Source organism: Elephantulus edwardii, unplaced genomic scaffold, assembly GCF_000299155.1.
Source record: "Elephantulus edwardii isolate Elephantulus edwardi_28Jun2011 unplaced genomic scaffold, EleEdw1.0 scaffold00053, whole genome shotgun sequence".
Classification (NCBI taxonomy): Eukaryota; Metazoa; Chordata; class Mammalia; order Macroscelidea; family Macroscelididae; genus Elephantulus; species Elephantulus edwardii.
In genome coordinates this window covers 12,817,690-12,838,056 of record NW_006399803.1, presented here as the reverse complement: position 1 = coordinate 12,838,056, position 20,367 = coordinate 12,817,690, and the positions used below count along the sequence as shown (strand labels likewise).

General features: G+C 36.1%; 1 protein-coding gene across 1 annotated transcript in view; it reads right to left on the bottom strand.

Moving 5' to 3' along the window:
• The window catches only part of INPP4B (inositol polyphosphate-4-phosphatase, type II, 105kDa), a 702,969-nt gene that overhangs the window by 139,729 nt on the left and 542,873 nt on the right, over positions 1-20,367 (bottom strand). Inside the window, exons 16-19 of the mRNA XM_006887014.1 lie at positions 9,705-9,877; positions 8,305-8,428; positions 6,593-6,710; positions 1,050-1,190 (exon numbers count right to left, since the gene is read on the bottom strand). Of these exons, the coding sequence (XP_006887076.1) occupies positions 1,050-1,190; positions 6,593-6,710; positions 8,305-8,428; positions 9,705-9,877 (556 nt within the window). The remainder of the gene's footprint in view (positions 1-1,049; positions 1,191-6,592; positions 6,711-8,304; positions 8,429-9,704; positions 9,878-20,367) is intronic.

Genomic DNA, 20,367 nt, shown 5'->3' with positions numbered 1-20,367 from the left:
AATGTAATAAAAACATCTTCCTTAATAGATAGTAAATTCTTTCAGGGCAAGAATTACACCTCATTTTTCTTGTAATCTACTCTCCCTATTTCAAACTTGGCTTAGTGTCCGGTATAGTCAATTTATGATGTCTACATGGAGCTGGACTTGGAGGATATAAATATGAATAAAAAATAATCTATGGGATAATTTCACCAATACCTAGGTGAAATAAATTTCTTTTTTAGAGGCTTAAATCAACTAGCAATTTACAAAGAATAACCTTACTGAAGTCATAACAGTACTTTTTAATTTAAGAATAACAAAGCATATGTTTTGGTAATGGCTAAATTTTGATCCAAAAATATTATATCTAGACCAGGGAAGCCACGCTTGGTCTTGGGTTGAAGGCAGAGCGGCTTCAAGCCCAAAAGGAGAAGAGGGAGGAGACAGACAGCCATAATTGCCCAGGTTTGTTCCACCCAGGTGGCTGTGATCCTTTGGTCAGAGAGGATGGTGCTGTGTATGTGGGAGGTGTGTTGTGTTGTGCTGTGGCGGTCTCTGGAGAAAGGTGACAAGTAGAAATAAATCAGAGTAAAAGAAAACAATTTTTTTAAATATAAAAATTAAATTAAAAAAGATAGGTCACAAGATAGGTAGAGAGGTAGATTGTTGCTGTTGTTATGTAACCATCGAGTTGCTTGAGACTCATAATGTCCCTATGTATATATAATAGCCCTGAAACCTGCTGTATCCTGTGCCAACCTACTGACTCTGACACACCTATCCTCATTACCCCAGTCACTGTATCAATCCATCTCATCGATGGTTTTCCTCTCTTTTTCTGCCTCTCCGCCCTTCCAAGCCTGTCATCCCTCTCAAAGGACTGGTCACTCCTTGCAACATGCCCAAGACAATAGAAATATAATTCAGTTTTAGGTATGGATTTATTAAAGTCTCAACTATAATATAAAGCTTCCTATACAGTAAAGGACGTGTGGAACTGCTCAGAACACTCAAAGAGTTTTAAAAAGAAAAATTTATGTAGCAATCATTTTCATTAAACTTACCTTTCAGCGAGAGTTTGCTGTTCATTGATTCCAACATTGAAGAGTACTGGAAACACATGAAGCAGCTGTCCTTCTTTAATTTGTAAAGGCAGTGACTCAAATACTCTAGCCGGCAGTTTGACCTCTACCACATAATGTTCACTAAAGAAAGAGGAGGACAAAAAGGAAGAAACATTTATTTGTTTAATGTTGTTTTAAGAGTCATTGGAAAGAAACAACAGAAACATTTATGATATACTGCTGATTTAGGCTTTTGACTACTTTGTGCTTAACATTTATTATTAGTTTATTAAAAATCACTTTATTAATTTAATTTTTCTATTAAATTATTTGGCCTGAAGAGTTATAAAGGCATGTTTACATGTTTGATTTCTCTATATGACTTTTAGCTACTTTCGGAATGCAAGAATGTTTAGTCCACATTTTTACACCCAAGGTCCTGGGTATAGACTATTGATTTTCTGATTTAATCAATTTCAAAACCCAACGTGTTTCAAGGAAAATATATGTAATTTAATGCTTAGCTTTTAATAAAGTGAAAATTGAGAAACTAAATGATGTAAATTATTTTTTGGCAAGGTCTGTTATTATCATTAGATTTCTATTTGCTATTTGTTCATTGCTATTTGTGATCCTCTGGTAATTGATAATTATTTAACATTATCAGTCATTTAAGGCATAACAACTAAGTTACTATTATATATTTCAATAAAATATTTCCAAGGAATCAACTTTAGATTCGCTGATTTCCCCCCCTCCCGTTTTTCCATTTTTAATTCATTTATGTATGCTCCAACCATTATTGGTTCCATAGTTTGCCTGCTTTAAGCCCTATCTTTTTCTCATCTCTTAATTTAGTAACTTCTACTACTGATTTGATAACTTTCTTTCTTCTATTGACCTTTTTAATCAAGTGGTACTGGTTTTTAATCTATCCTGTACTGTTACAGAAAGAAATTGTCCCTTCTTTTCCAGGTGAGGATCTGGTGGATTTGAACTGCTATATTGACCTTTAAGGTTGCAAATTTTTCTCTAAGCATATACATAATTGCACCCTATAAACTTTGTTTTATTGTATTTTGTTTTCACTTAATAAAAAGTATTTTCTCACATTGTCAATAATTTGCTTTTGAATAAATTAAAAAAGATTATTCAGATTAAACAAAACATTTTTTCTTACTTCTCATGTAATTTATTTTTTAACTATTTCAAAATGATTATTCAGACTCAGCAAAACTCAACTCATTGTCACTGAGTCAGAACTGACTTACAGCTGACCCTCCAGTGAGTTTTCAGAGACAGTAAACCTCATGGTAGGAGATCACCTATTTTCTCCCAAGGATTTGAATTGTCTGCCTTTGGGTTGGCAATTCTACTCCTTACCCCCTTACATTTCAAGTATTTGGAGATTGTCTAAATGACATCTGTCATTAACTTCTGGTTTAATTTTACTGGGATGAATAACATCCTTCGGATTATTTCAATATTTTTAGTCTTGTCTTACAAGCCATTACATGTATTATAATGAGAGATATCTCAGGCCTTCTTGAAAAGTAATTTTCCTCTATTTCCAGAAGTGTTGTAGAAATATCTATTAGGTAGTTTTTATGAATAATGTATCTTTGCAGGTATTTTATCTACCAGTTTTATAAATTTTTAAAGAAGGACATTAAAATCTTTATTATTGTTGAATTATCTTCTGTGTTCTTAATGGTCATTTATTATTTCATATTCATTCACTTCTGTCATTTTACTCTATGCATTAGAGGGTTCCAGCTTAAACTCAGGGCTGTTGAGTTGATTCTGCCTGCCCAATCTAGTTTCCTAGGCTATAGATCTTAATGGGAGTAGGCTGCTTCATTTTTCACCATGGAGTGACTGATGTATTCTAATCATCATATTTCAATTAATGGCCAACACTAAATTCATCACGCTACCAGAACTCCCTACTCAGTTTTATTTGTTGGATGCTATTTATAGTTTGTATGTTCTCCTTTGGTCAAGATATGTACCTCTTTTCTACTAGCATGAGAGAGAAGAAAATCTTTGAGTTAATGTCTATTTTTTTTATAATACATGGATCTTTTGTGATTACTTTTGAATACAATAACTTTTTATTTATTTTATTGGTTTCTACTTTATGGGACTATGAATGTAATGTAATGCTTCATCTTATTATTTACTTTTTATAGTCTAACCATCTTCTTCCTTATCTTGGATATTTAATCAAGTGCGATTAAGATAATTGCTAATATGGCTGGGTTTTTGTCTATAATTTTGACATTTGTTTTTGCATTATCTGGTTAATAATTTTCTGATTCTACTTTACTGCCTTAAGTACTAAATAGTTGCTATTTTGTGTATCATTGTAATTCTTTTGCTGGTTGGTGTTGTTTTCTAGTTTAAAGTTTGTATTTATAGTGTTTGCTCTACAGATTACAATGTTGTTGTTGTTATATACCATGATGTCAGAGCTGATCCACAGCTGACCCTCCAGTGGGTTTTCAGAGGTAGTTAATCACATGGGAGGACATTACTCATCCTTCCTCCATGCAGCAACTGGTGGGCTTGGCCTATATTCCTTCAGAATTGTGGCGTAGCTCCTTGCCACTAGGCAAGATTGTTGTTAGATTCTATTGAGTCTGATCTGACTCACGTTGTTATTATGTGCTATCAAGTTACCAACCATCTAGGAGGTTTTCAGAGGCTGTAATTGCACAAGAAGTAAATTTCCATCTTTATCCTGTGGAGCATCTGGGAGATTCACATCTTCTGCCTTTGGTTTGGTAGTGCAACTCCTTACCACTAGATCACCAGAGCTCCCCAATCCAACTCATAGCAAACCTATATTTAATAGAATAAAACGTTGGCTAGTCCTTTTCTGTCTTCATTATTGTTGACCTATTTGAGTTGATTTGTTTTGATAACTATGTTTTAATCTGCCTCACCTTCCTTAGTTTTCACTGATTTTCTATCAAGCATGATATCAATAAAACTCATTCTTTTATCATCATAATTCTTTTATTCACTTTTTAAAAAATTTCCTTTTATCTGAGAATGCTTCACATTTTAGTATCTTCATATTAAAAAGACCAAGTGGCATCCACTGTATAATCAACATGCCTCTGGAAACTCTATGAGCATTGAGAAATGACAATAATTATAGACAGGCTTCAGGTATTTTGTTCATACGGACACTATGAGTTGTGCTTGACTCGATGGGAATCAACAACATCAGAATGGCTGACATTTGGAATGTTCTGATTAAGAAACTTTACTAGAGGGAATGATCATTTTTCTTACTCACTGCTAGTATTTTGACCATCAAGTAAAACAATTACAACCCTTTGCTAATGATGCTGTTTTTAGGGTCATCAAGCCCACTACAACTCATACTGATCCTACAAAGAATTTATACCAACCCAATGAACAAAAGACTTAAACTTTGTCATGTTCAGTGCCATCCTCATGATCTCTATCATGCTCAAGACCACTGTGGTAGTCACTGTATAAATCCATCTCACTGACGGTCTTCCTCTCTTCCACTGACCCTCTACCTTTCCCAGCATGATGTCTCTCTCCAAACACTGGTGTTCTTTCCTGAAAATATATACCAAGTAAGTAAAATGAAGTTTCACCATCCTAGCCTTTAGGAGCATACGAGTTGTACTTCCTTCCAGGCAGATTTATTTGTTCCTTTGATAGTCAGCGGTGTATTAAATACATTTCTCCAACACCACAATTGAAAGGCAATGGTTCTTCTTTGGTCTTGCTTATTATTGTGCAACTTTCAGATGTATAAAAAGCAAATGAAAATACTGACGTAGATCAGGTGCACCTTAACCTTTAAAGGGACATCCTTGTCCTCTCCAAAGCAGGAGAGGATTTTGACAGCCAATTTCCTGAATGCAGCACCTCTTTTGATTTCTTGAATGCTGTTATCATGGATTCATTGTGGATAAAAGTAAAATGAAATTATGGCAAATTCAATCTTTTCCATCCATCACAGCATTATCTATTGGTCCAGCACAATTTTAAAACCCTTATGAGACTCCCAGAAGTTTCCAAGAACTTCCCTGTCATGATTTACTTAAACTCTTGGAAAACTTAAATTGTGACAGTGCGTTAACAATAACAAAATGATGGTATATTCCCTTGATATCGGAATGTATCCCTTTTAAAATGATACTGATTTTTGTTTTAGATTTTAATGAAAGTTTATAAAGAACTTGGATTTACATTCATTCATTGTTGCACATTTTGCTCCCTATACCCCCACCCTCTAGTTTGCTTTTTTCTTTGGAAAAAAAAATAATCTTTCATTTTTATACAGTCCCCCCACACCGCAAGACCACTTTACTATGCAACTCTATGAATTTAATTTACAGTCATCTCAAGAATTATGATGCACTATGCAGTATTTGTCCTTTTGTGATTGAGATATTTCACTCAGTATAATGTCCTCCAGGGTCATCCATTTTGAATAATATTTCATGAGTTCTTTGTTTTTCAGTGCAACATAGTATTCCATTGTGTGACTATACCACAGCTTCTCTATCCATTCTTTGGTTGACGGGCACTTAGGTTGTTTCCAACTTTTTGCTACTGTGAATAAAGCCACGATAAACATGGATGTAGGTATATCTGCTTGGGTGCCGGTTATGGTTTCTTGGCAGTATATTCCCAGTAGTGGAATTGCTGGGTCAAATATTATTTCTAACTTGAGAAAGTGCTATACTGCCTTCCATAGTGGTTGCACCATTTTACACTCCCACCAACAGTTCCAGTTTCTCCACAACCTCTCCAGCATTTGTTGCTTGGTGTTTTGCTAAATTTTGCTCTTCTTACTGGGGTGAGATGATATCTCATAGTTGTTTTGATTTGTATCTCTCTTAGAGCTGGGAATTTTGAACATTTCTTCATGTGTTTGTTGGCCATCTGAATGTCTTCTTTGGTGAAGTATATGTTCATATCCTGTGCCAATTTTTTAATTGGATTGTTAAAATTGGAATATTTTATAAATTCTAGATGTAAGTTCCTTATCTGACATGTCATTACCAAATACTTTTTCCCAGTCTTGGCTTCCCTATTTACCCTGTTGGAGAAGTTTTTGGATGTGCATAAGAATTTAATTCTTAGAAGGTCTCATTCATCTATTTTATCCTCTCCTGGTTGTAGGCTTTTATTTTTCTTTTATTAATTTCAATGAACATGTACAGAGATTTTGGATTTCCATTCATTCATTGTTGCACTTTTCTCCCCTCCCACCCTGGTTGTAGATTTTTCAGGATGCTTTGAAGACTGTTTATGTTGTGGATTAGGACTTCTAGAGTTCTTCAAGCTTTCTTTAATGATTCTTTCAGAAGTTTTCAATATCTTCTCTGCATTATATCTATATTTGTTTCTCACCAAAAAGTTAAAGGGAATAAAAGGGGAAAAAAATCTCAAATACAAACTGAACTTCTCCTGGGTCTTTCTCTAGGAATTAATACAACATTTGTAGAAAAGCTGGCTATTTATGAAACGAGCATGGCATCACTTACCGCCTTCCTGTTACAACTGGCAAGACATCATTGGATTTGGCCTCAATTATTTTAAATGCTACCTTCTTTAAATCTGAAATGCCAACAGCCATGTCCTCTAGCATTCCAATTTCATCACCTATACAAGAGGAAAATGTCCAGTTACAAACATGCTATTTAAAGAAAATGTCACTAGGTACTATGCCTCCATGTTGGTATTGGTTTTAGTATTTAGTGAATATATTTCTTAATGCAGTTAATTCCTTTAGAAAGCTTTTCCTTGGAGACCGATGCACTAACTTTTGAGGAAAAGAAGGGTGTATATTTAGTGGGAAGCTGGAAATAAAGTACAAGCAAATGTTGGAACAAAATATCATGCAGACATCTGATCTCTTTATAACATTTTGTTTCTAGAGAAAGAGCCAAACACTAACCACTAGACCACCAGGGACATATATTTCTAGAAACAATAGCTATGACTGAATTTAAAAAACGAAAACATTTACTTGCACTAACACTGGTTAGGGAAACCAAATCAAGCCTGAGAAGGATGTCATTAAAGTATGATTCTAGACTAGCACTTTACAGTAGAAATAAATTACTAGCACAAATAAATTATTAGCACACATGGAATTTCAAACTGCCTAGAAGTCAAGTTTCCTGGTAGTGTAGTACATAGAGTTGTGCTAACTTACATATTATTGTTGATTGCCTTTGAGTCAAGCACGACTCATAGCGACCCTATGAACAAAAGGCCTGAGGCCCCTTTACAACGATCGACATTTATCAAAGTTCACAGAGTTTCTGGAGGCATGTTACTTAGGAAGTGAATGTGGCTCAAATCCAACAATAGCAGCTCCATAAAAGAAACATGAGGAATCTTCTATTGTGTGATTTACAGCCTCTGAAAACCCTCTGGAGAATTAGCTGTGTGTTAGTTCCAACTCTACAACAATGAGTAATTATATTTAATAGTAAAATAGAAAAGGTAAAATTAGCTATAATAATTTATTTCACCTAATCATATATATATATATGATATATATAATAATATATGTTATGTTAAGCCTATATATTATATATAAAATGTAATTTTAATATGCAAATAAATAGTAAAATCATTAATTCAATCTTGCCATCAGAGTTTTTTTGTTGTTGTTTACTAGTTTTAAAATCTTCTGGATATTAATACATTTGCTTTGGACTAGACACATTTCAAATGCTGCATTGAATAGTGTAGTTATGACATTAGGGCTTTGAGACTTTTCTAATTAAATCACTAAATCTATGTTGACAAAGAACCTTTTATATTAAAAAAAATTGAGATGCCTCAGGATTCAACTTTTAAAAAAACAACCCTACAATTTCATTTTCAAAACACAATTGAGTACACGGTGAATAAATGAAAATAACTGAAAGGTGATATTTTTTCTGTAATGCTTTATGCAATAAAGGTTTACTTATTTTGGTAGAGATTTTCAGTGGCATAATCTATACTGCACTGTACCGCTAACCCAAAGGTTGTCCATCTCCAGGGGTTTAAATCCACCCCTGGAGAAGGACAATCTCCTTCCATACAATTTAGAATCCCATAAACTAAATGAAAGGTCTCTATGAATCCAAATAAACACTAGGGTAGTGAGTTTTGACTATCATTTTTGTACTTAAAGAGAAAGTCAGTATAGCCCTTTGAACATCAATATGATTTTAACATTCATTAAAACGATACTCACTGTATGTACTTAGTAGTCCTTCATATTGTACTATCAATCCGACTGTATGAAGCTGTTCTAAGAATCCAGGGTCATGCAAACTTGTATGTAATTTGATGATAAAGCCACAGACCAATCCAGCAAGCTAAAAGAATATTGAAGAAATTAACAGAGACCTCCAAACTGATTAGTTTGCATTAAACTTATTTTAAAACTTTTGAGGCATCACTGAATGAATTTCAATACATATGAACACCTACAACTGTTCAACTATACATATTAAAACAACTGACAGTCTTTGATATACCGAAAGCTTACACAAACAGGCTGACAAATGAGAGCATCATGAAAAGAAATGGGGGAGGGGGAAGCCTAGACTTTAGAGTTAGGTGGAAATGTCTTCAAATCTTTTCTATCAAAGAGTGATCCCATAAAACACTATTTAACACTTCCAAATACTGTCTTTTCACAATATTTATTACATATAGAATAGGGACAATAGCATGTATTTCACAGTGCCATTAACAAGACACAATGAAAAACGATTATGCAGCTGAGCACAATGTGTGAATCATACTCTTCTCATCCTCTAAAAAGAGAGGTTGACAAGAAGAGTATTAAACATATTCCCACTACCCATAAATATCTAAAAAGAGAGGCTCTCTTTCTCTTTATGACTTCTATCTACAAAACGTCATTGTAGGAGTGAAGACTAGTGGGGGTGGGGAGATGCAGTTGTTGCTAGGTGCCATCAAATCAAGTACCACTTGTATCAACAATATGGAAATCAGAACCTTGCTCTATCCTCTCCCATCCTCATGCTCTCTGGCATGCTTGAGCTCACTGGCCCAGTTACCCCGTCAAACCATCTTGTTAAAGGCATAGTCACCTGAATAGTTACTCTGCTGGAGACAAGGTAGGTGATACTGGCAAAACTCCCACTTAAGTGTTAGAACCCTACAAAATTACTATACAAACAAAAGAGGAGGAGATACATCCCCAATTCTGTCTTGGGATGCATGCAGAGGGGAAGGAAGGGATTAGAGGGATAGTGGCTCACTAATAACGCTTTTGGTAGTGCTGACTAGCCATGCTGCAAAGCAGCAGTTGCTTTCCTCATACTGTGGGTAGACCCCCTAGGCAATACTACAATCGGCTAAGCTATGTTTTCCTGCACAGATTCCATGAGACATAAAGAAGACTGCACATTTCAGAACTCTTTTCAAAATGAAATAATTATGGTCTTATAAAATGGTTCTGTATGATAGTAAATGGATATTTCTTATACATAAGACATTTTAGACAACAAAATTTTAAGAAAAGAAATATTTTTCAAAGTAAAACTGGCAAAAAGAATGCTATTTTCACTAAGCATAGCACATTAACAATTCAGCAGCATACGAACAACAACAGGCACCTACTGCTTGGCTGAAGACGATGTCTCTTCTCAGGGTTAGCATCAAACACTGGGGCAAGCTGTAGGCTAGTTCCTGCAGGAGTACAAATGTCATCGACTGCTTGGCTCGGTTCACCACTTCTCCCATGCAGTCTTTCAGGGTAAGGATGAGGGGGTACAACTGTTCATACCAGTCCTCTGGGTAAAAGGGTGTAAGAAAAGTGAGATAAATGAAGAAAGGTTTGGAAAACAGAATTTTATATATATATATATATATATATATATTAAGAAGGTAAGGTGTTAAGATCTCTAAGGTACATTTCTCCACTGAACATAAGATAGTTACAACCAGCCATTCTTTCAACTGAATCTCTTCTCTTGGAATGCACTCTACACATTACATTCAAATCCTGTTAATCTCAAATATGCCAGCTTCTCTTCAGGAGAAAGATGGGCACTCTTCTCCCATGTGATTTACTAAGCCTCTGAAAATCGAATGGTAGGTCAGTTATAAATCAGTTTAGACTCCAATGTGCATAAAAACAAGAACAATAATATTTGTTGATGATGCCAACCATATTATTCTATGCTAGAACTAGAATGTTCAGAAATGTTCAATTGCCTTCACATTATATCACTGAATTAATTCTAATACTATAATAATATCCTCTTGCCCTTGCCCTTTCTTATCTTCCTTCATTGTTCTCCCTTATATTACATTCTAGCACCACAATTGATCCCTTGCCCTCTGTTTGTTCTGTTGCCTTCAAATAGATTAGGACTCAATTTATAGTGATCCTGAAGGAGAGAGTAGAAACGTACCACATGTTTCTAAGGCTATTGGCCTAGGGGTAAGGAACTGAGCTGCCAACTCAAAAGCATGCAGTTCAAATACACTAGCTTCTCCATGGAAGAAAGAAGGCAATTTCCTCTCATGTGATTTACGGCCTCTGAAAACCTGCTAGACGGTCAAGTATGAGTTGGTTATGACTGAGTGGTACATAACAAAAACAACAACTACAACAGTGTTTATAGAAATAGACTGCCACATCATCCTTCCTAGGACTGGCTGGTTGTTTTTAACTCCCAAGCTTTTTGGTAAGCAAAAAAGTGTATCGTCAGGATTCTTTCATTCTAGTCATTTCCTCTACTAAAACGCCTTTTTAATAGTGTTACTAAAGTAAGCTCTTTTTTTTTATATAAATAATTTCTTATTGTGATTTTAACAAAAGTTTACAGAAAACTTGGATTTCCACTCATTCATTGTTGCACAGTTTCCTCCCTCCCCTGCCCCCAGCCTGTCCATCCCATCACATTTTACCCATCTCCACCTCTTCAATTGTTATTGTGTGTAAGCAGGTTTTCAGAGGCAATAATCCCATGGGAGGAGATTTCCCATCCTTCTCCAGCGGAGCAGCTGGTGGATTTAAACCTTGTGCCTTTGGGATTACAGCAGATTCTTACCTCTTGGCCACCAGAGCTCCCTACTTCTTTAATCAATATTGTGTTGTGTGACATCAAGTCAGAATCAAACCATAGCTGATCCTCCAAGGAGCAGCTGGTGGGTTGAGATTGTAGAGCAGCTTTGAGATTGTACAGCAGCTTCTTACCATGAGGGCACCAGAGCTCCCTACTTTTTTACTTAGTAGATTTTAAAACAGTGAAACATTCAATATAAAATACCAACTCTGAAAATTCCTTCATTGTTTAACTTCTGACTACTTGTCCAAGTCTCATCTATCAGAACTAATTTACATGCAATCTAGAGACAAAGTGGAACTGAAAAACATGGATCTCCCCAATTCTGTACTGCTCTGTGATGTCAGTGCTCTTACAAACTCTCTAAATCCTCTCCACTTATTTTAATGACATGTTTCTCATTTTTGCAGACTTAATTCAGGTTTTCTCTCTTCCAGATATCTTCTATGATGCTTTCCACACTTCTTTCCCTAACTCCTGAAGATTGTGTGGGATTCAATTCCCTTGTTCCACATAGCACTGTGCTTTTACTTTTACAGTAGCACTCACTGCTGAGAGCTCAAGCAGTTTGTCTCTGCTAGACAGCTCAATGAAGACAATGTTTACTTTTTAATCACTAAGTTTTCAGCTCCAAGCAAGGTACTCATATATAGTAAATAGAGTAGGTTTCAACTAAATGGAATATGGTAAATCTTCCCAGACATAGATCAAAATAAGAATAAAGTCTTTGAGCGTGTCTGCATTTCAAATAGCATTCCTTCAGATTGGGACATGAAATGAAAACCATCTGTGTTATGTATACGTCTAGATTTTTAACATGCTTCAATTATTTAATTATGATTTTGCCATAAAATACAGAAACAAGTTACATTCTGTTTCAATTTTGGTTCTTTTGCGTTGTTTTTTTTTTTCAAATCAAAGCCTTGACAAATGCCAAATATTATACATTCCGGACTTTGGAACTTTTCATTAATATATAAAGATATTAAGAGTAGGACGACAGATACAATTTAATATGAATAAGCACAAGCTGCAAAATTACTGATGAGGCAAGACTTTAAATTCTACGATGTTCTTAGCACAAAAAATGTAAGCATAATAGTGAAAAATTGATAACAAGGTCTTGGAAGAATTATAGAAGACAATGAGAAGTGTCTCAATCATTCCTGCATCACGTCTACTTTCACTTACCCATTTTATGTTTAAATATAATAAAACTGATAAAATGACTCAAAATAGATTAAACAGTAATGAATGGCCTAAACTTAGGAAAAGCATATGGTTCTATTAAGTCTCTATGTGATGCCATATTATAAAATACGTTAGGAATGTGAGGAATCATTATTCTTAAAATATCATAGAATTAAAAGAGGGAAATTCGATGAAGTGATGTTACATCTTTCTTCACTGTGATTGTATTTTGGAGGAACATTCTTCTAAGTCATACAGCACTCTGGTCAGTTTGGTTTGATAAGGTAATCTGGTTTTGCTGTGACAATGAATCTTGTACCATTTGGGTCTCAAATGTCATAATGGAACAACTGTGTCATAGTTGTGTCAAACACCAAAATGGCTACACATCGTGGACAGTGTTTGGTGAAGCTCCAAAATTAATTCAAGATTGTTTCAAGTTTGAAAGCAGGAGTAAAGTCCACTTCCTAAACCATATGCCTCTGGAAATTCTATTAATTTGGAGAAACGAGGATAGTTAGAGGAAGGCATCAGGCCTTTTGTTCATAGGTTCACTATGAGTTGTGCTCGACTCGATGACACAATCATCAATATTTATCAAAGTTCATAGAAAGTAGATGCCATTCCTGCTTCCAAAACACACACACACACACACACACACACACACACACAGTAACTTGACTCTTACATCATTTTCACAAGGGAAAACACAGATTGAGGTAAATCAGACATTTAAGAATAAAAGACACAAACATATATCAAGAAGGTTAGGTGCCAGCAAGTCACCTATAACTTAGGGACCCTACAAACAATTGATTTGTCCTATCCTGTGCCATACTCAAAATCTCCATTATACTCAAACTCATTGTTTAAGTTATTACATATAAAACATATGTGTACATACACACACACACACACACACACACACACACACACACTGGATAGTGGTAAGAAGCTGTACTGTAATCCCAAAGGCAAGAGATTTGAACCCATCAGCTTCACAACTGGAGAAGGACGGGTAATCTGCTACGTAAATAACTGCTTCTGAAAACCTGCTGGAGGGTCAGCTATGCTTCCAACTCAATAGTATACAACAACAACAACAACACTATATATATATATTTGCATTATTTTTCTCAATTACTTTCTAGTCTTTCATTCTTTTTAAAATTATTCTCAATATAAATGGAAATTAGTAACACACACACCAAAAAAATACTGTAATATACTTATTCGAACATAGATCTTAAAAAAATAAAAAACTGAGCTCTTTTGGCCTAGTAGATACAGTGATGCTACCAAGCCAAAAGTGGGTGATTCTAATCTGTGGCCCTCAGGCCTGACTTTAATCCTTTTTTGTCAAACATTTTTGTAAGTGGTATAGCACTGGTCTGTCCATTTGGTGTATAGAAGCAACTCATGGTTGCTGTGATGCTAAATGCTGTGACACAGATGTGTCAAATGTGATACCAGTTACCCATGGTAGACAGTGTTTGGGGGAGGTCCCGATAAAAACAAACTTGGAACAATAAATGACATGGTTGAGCCTCTACATCTTGTGGTTCCTAACCTTTACACTATAATAGACAAAGTGCTAGTCAATAAGCCTTTAAGAACTACCTTCCCTCTGTAACTTGATTTGTGCTACTGTTAGAACCTCTACTTGGAATACTATTGCTTTTAATTTTTGACTCATGTACTTTCAACTTGTTAGTTAAATTTGTATCTTCTAGGCTGCAACAGTTCCATGATACATCTTCAAGGATATGAACATGTACGGCTAAGCACAACTGAAAACAGGGCATCTAAATTCCAAAATCAATCTCCACAATAGTCTACTTGTTTCCTATTGCCAAAGGGGCCAGTGAGAGAAGATCTTCACCCTGAAACCTACAGCGTCCCTTTTCAGCAGGAAATAGCTAAGAGAATACGCTGTCCCCTTTTCCTTATGAATCAGGGTGAAGTATCTTTCAGGGAGGAGTGATAGGGAATGGCAAAGGATACACTGACAAAGGAGATTAATCAGAACTGGCTTTGACAAGCACTGTGGCAATTGGACAATTAAAATATACTTTCAAGGGAGGGGAAAAAGAGGAACGAACTGGGGTGGGGAGTAGAAAAAATAGTGCAACAATGAATGAATGGAAACCCAAAATCTCTGCAAATGTTCATTAAAATTAATAAAATTTAATAAAAATTAAAAACAAAAAACAAGCTTGGAAGCAGGAGTGGCATGCACTTATGAAATAGCTTGCCTTTGGAAACTATGAATGTGGATAAATGATGAGTTATACAAGTGTTCAGGTCTTTCATTCTTAAGGTCACTCATAAGTCATCTATGACTCGATGGCACTTAACAACAACAACAACAATTGATTTTGTATTGAAAGTTAGTACTAAGGAACTCACAAACATAAAATAAAGTGTGTGTACAGTAGGTGGCACTGCTTTATCAGGCTGAAATAGAATTACTTTGCTAGTAGTTGTTACTTTCCATGCAATTGATTTACTTTTGTATGTATTTGCATAGTTCCCAAACTATGTCTTTTTCTTGAGGAAGTATGGTGCATCACACTGTCTTCTATCTAGTCGTCGATAACTTGGTCATGAATGCTACATAGTCTTTCTAGTTCTAAAACAGAACATTAACGTAGATGGATACAAGATACTTTTTACTATTTGTAGTTCAGATGAAATGTAGTTGTTAGTGTTGAAGGTCTTTAAAATAAATCTTACGTATATCTTCAGAGTCAATAAGAGTGTAATGTCAATCACGCTAAACATCTCCCTTACATTTCTTTAGCAATTGAGTTCTTAGCCAACAATGGCAATAAAAAAGGCAAAAAACCCAGCTAATTTCTGGCCATATTAAATCAGAAATGGAAACCTAGAAGAAAATGGGAAAGAAGGAGGTTAAATTTCAGCTACTATCCTAAAGCTAAGAGTATTGTTAGAGACTTGTCTAACATTAACATAATTTATTCTAGTGTCTTTATTTGCTATTATATATACCTTTATGGTTAACATTTAAGGACAATAACAGTTATGAAATATAATTTGTAAATGACACTAATTAGAAATTAAGTTAAAAAGGCAGTGTGTCTTAAGGAGAATCATAAACTTCCTAAGAAATAATGTAAGAAAAAATATATTTTTTTGTAAATCAACAATTATGTCCAGCAGATAAAGGAAATTGCACAAGCAAATGACAATTGCAATGACTGAGGTTTCCTTCCACGTTACTATTCACTTACTGTAATGCTCATGTTCTGAAATAAGCACAATGGGCTGTGACAAGCCTCACTAAGGTTGAAGGCAGCTCATAAATGGCCTTTTTGCTCCAGTGAACATTCTAAACCACTCTCACAAAAGAAAAGCAAATGCTTTGGTTTTCTCTTTAAAAAAAATGTGTTTTGGAAAAGAAAAAGAAAAAGCAGCCCAGTTTTCTATGTTTTGAGATTTTGATCACCTCTCCTCACTTTGTGTTTCTCGTATTTCAACTCTTTGTTGTTGTTTTTAGGTGCTGTTCAGTTGAACGCAATTCATTGCAGCCATAAAATAACAAATCTGAACCTCACCTTGTTCTCATGATTTCTAACATGTGCAAAGCCTCACTGAGTTAATCCATTTTACTGAGGGTCTTCCTCTTTTGTTCTGAGCCTTCTACTTCAAAGCATAATGTCTTTTTCCAAGGACTGGCCCCTCCTGAGAACATGCCCAAAGTGTGTGAGACAAAGCTTCATTACCTTTATGTCCATGGAGCATTCTCCTTCAACTGTTCACTGAGTGTTTCTTAATTTATCCTTATGATTAAGGCACTTTATGGCAAGGATGAAGGTGAAATCCCGAAAGGAGTAGCCACTTTTGTGAGTTTAATTTGATTTTTCAAATTTCATTTGTATCTCAACTCATTGCCATGGTGTCAGGGGCAACTCACAGTTGGCTCCAAGGCTATAAATCACTCTGGAGGAGACTTCTCAGCTGTTTTCCAGGGATTAGTGTATAAAGATACCAATATATTTATATCTATCTATCCATGTCCTTAACAACATGCCTCAGGAAACTATGAACTTTGAGAAACAACAATAGTTATAGAAAGACTGTTGTTCATAGGGTCACTATGAGTCATGCTCGACTTGATTACAATTAACAACAACATCTAATATATATGTACATATACCTAAAGTTGTGTGCCATTGAGTCGGAACTGACTCAGAACTGACCCACAGAGGCAGTTAATCACACAAAAGGAGATTTCCCATCTTTTCCCTTCAGAGTGGATTTGAACTGCACGCCTTCGATAGTACAGTGCAGCTTATATATACATAAGCTATATATAATGAGGGTCTATAGTGATATAACCAGTGAGCCTGAGGAGCTAGAGGCTCATTGCAATATAGTCACTGCATTAACACCTCTCCCATGAGTTAACTGGGCTAGCAGGCACATAAGTGTCCACACCATTGATTCTATCCCCTGGGCTTTTATCAGTGACAGAGGGAAGAAAATATGAAGGGAATGGCTTAGTGTCTACATAAAAACTTTCAGAAACTCTTTAACCCTGAGACCAACAAGCAGAGTCTTTCCTCAGGAAACATAAAATGTGTGTGGCTTAGCTGAGCTTTTCCTGAGCTTTGTGAAGTGTGTGGGAAGCCATCCAAACTCAGCCTGTTTCCTGGTCCTTTACTTGCTTCTATAATGTATTCAAGTGAAGCTCACTGAAGGATTTAAAGAACGGCTGCCGGGTGCCCCCCTCACCTCCTCCACACACCATCTATTTCCTGTACAGGATGTTCACGTCCTCTGAGCTCAATGGCTCTTATGTTCCTCAGGAGAAAAATAAAAGAGCCAAATAAGAACCAACTGTAGCAGAACATAATGCTTTCTTTCCAATTTCTGAGCCACTTTCTTCTCAGGTGCTTGATCTTCTTTACTCATTTAAAATAATTAACTTCACAAAAGCTTGTAGCCACTGTTATTTTTGTTATCATAACCTTTCAGACACAGACAAGAGAAAAGCTGAAAGGTTGTATGGCTATTAAACTTTATGCAAAGAGTTATGAAAAGAAATGAGGCCAGTTATTAGGAATCACCCTATTTAAGATGATAAAATGTAAAATCAAACAATTGGAATGGTCTTAAGGTGGATGATAAAATTTTCAAGGTTGTAAGGGGAACACAGCTACAGCTTGCTTGGCTTCACAATCAATACTCTTCATACCAGCAGCCAGGAGATCAAAAGACAAATTGCATTTGAAAAGTCTGCTGTCAGGGACCTCTTCAGAGTACTAAAGAGCAATGATGTCAGTCTGAAAACTAAGGTGCACCTTATCCAGGCCATGGATCACAATTACTTTCTATTTATCAGAAAGTTAGACAATGACTAGGAATGATAGTGGAAGCCTTTGAGCTGTGGTGCTGGAGAAGAGTGTTGAATATACCATGGACTGCTAGGGAAAAAAAACATTCTGGTGAAATCAGGATGCTCCTTGGAGGAAAGGATTCTGAAGCTTTGTCTGACATATTTTGGACATATTGCAAGGAGGGACCAGTTCTTGGAGAAGGACATCATGCTTGGGAGGGTAGAGGGACAACACAAGAGAAAAAGACCCTAGATAAGATGGATTAACTTAATGACTGTGGTAACAGGGGTGTGTCAGGAAAAAAATAAGGTTGGCTCAGGGTAGAGCAGGGTGCAGAACTGTTGTCCATAGGGTCGCTATGAGTCACAAGTGATTCCATAGCACATAAAAACAACAACAACAAGAAGGTTAACATAGGTCAAATTTGCAGCATGAAGATACCTTATACTCTGCTTGAACCTCAGGTAATACATAACTAAATATGTGCATAGTTAGAGATTGGGTGAAAGTGGTAAGAGATAGGAGATAGCGATGCCACTACTCATATGAATCATTGTTGTCTCAGAGGGATTAGGGGCAATAGATTGTCTTTCCTAGCCATTAGTTTTACTTTTGCCACATGGTTAAGTGGGACTAAGCTAACGATGCAGATGAAGTCGATAACACCTGCTAACAGCGGGGTTGGATTGCTAAATCCAGTCATTTTGTCTGGCTTAAAATGAGCAAGTTTGGTTATGAGTTTCACAATAAGCAAGAAAGAAGCTGAGAATGCAATGTGTGTCCTTTGGAGCCATAGAGATTCATAAGTGATATAAATTCAGACTGAAATTGGGTCACCAGGTAACCAGAGATTGAGGAGAGACAAAACTGAGCTAGAATTACTGCCTTATGAAGCCTGAGATAATGACCTTCCTTCAAGCTTGCTGGAGGATTGAATGGAAACACCTTAATAAGCAGAACTAAGAAAGTTGTGTGACATTGACCTATAACTGCAATACTAAAGGCCACAGAGTCTGCTAGCATGCCTGAGAAGCTGTCTTGCCTGAAGAACTGTACCTTGTTTCCAACCTAAACTGTACCTGGTTAAGTTTACTAATAAAGTTCGTAAATGTGAGTATTGCCCATGAGTTCTTTATGACCATTGCAATGGATTAGCAGGGCCAAGAATAAGAACGATAAAAGCCCTGGGAAGGACAGTGGTGTTGGAATTGACAAAAATAGGCAAGGGGCATAAGTGAATGAATGGATATTGAATTTGTGCTGTTGATGTGGTGGATAGGTACTCTTCTCATCTGTGGAGTAAGTAGAGGTCAAATGTGGCTGCCCCCATGCTGCCTGCATTATTTTTATATAAAGAGTCAATATGTGATGTCAATTAAGATAGAGACACCTTCATACTCTTCTGAACAAAGAGTCTGCCTTTCAGCTACAATTACACAATATTAACACTGAAGAGTTAATTAGTGATAAAAGTTCCTCGCCAAATACTCCATAGCTAAACTTCTTTGTATGAGTCCAAGAGCCTAGACATCTGACGATGTTGTTGTTAGGTGCTGGCTGTCGAGACAAACACAGCTCATAGCAACCTAATGAACAGGCAGCCTGAAGCTTTCCCTCTCTTGTGCCATTCATATCATCTTTAAGAAACTAAATTCCATGGTTGAAGACACTGTATCATCTACCTCATTGCGTGTTCCTCTCTTTCACTGACCCTCCATCTTTCTAAGCATGATTTCCCTCTACAAGAAATAGCCTTGATTAGCTACATGTCCAAAGTCCTTGCCTCTCAGGAGCGCCATGACTGCACTGGGAGTCCATGGACTATACAGTACTCTTCTCCAGAACTACAACTCAAAGGCACCAATTCTTATTTCTTATTAATTGTCTAGCTCTCTGATATAGCAGATGATAGAGAAGACCATGGTCTGAATCAGGTACACTAATCTTTTCATTATTTAGATGTCCCTGACAGCAGACTTGCCTAGTGCAAAGCACCTCCTGATTTCCTGATTGTTGATACCAAGGGTGCTCATTGGTGATCCAAGCAAGATGAACTAATTAATAGCTCCAATCTTTTCTCCATCTATTATAATGTTAACCGTTGGGCTATTGTGAGGATGTTTGTCTTCTTGATACTGAGATATAATCTATACTGAAAGTTGTAATCCTTGATCTTCTGCAGCAAGTATTTCATATCCTCCTTATTTTCAGGAAGCAAAGTTTTGTCATCATTTTAACACAGGTTATTAATGTGTCTTTCTCCAATATTCATGCCACACTCCGCTTCATTGATGAGAGGTCTCAAAACACCCAGACATATTCAAAGGTACAGACAGAGAAACAAGACTGATTTAAAACAAAAGATGAGTAATAAAGAAAAGCACCAGCTGAGGCTTAGTCCTTGACATAGTGTCTTCCCAAAGCATGTATGAACTTCAGTAGGCCTTGATTCTCATTATCATATAATTATCATATTTGTTGTAAACCTTAACGTCTATGCAGTTAGTGAGGCACAAGTAGAAGCAGTTATGTAATGATACAATCATTTCCCAAAATATTAACTTAAATGTGATCTGCCAACCAATTATTTGTAAGAGGATTAGGGGGAGATAAAATACCTATATCTAATATGATGGTTTTTTTCATCTCAATACA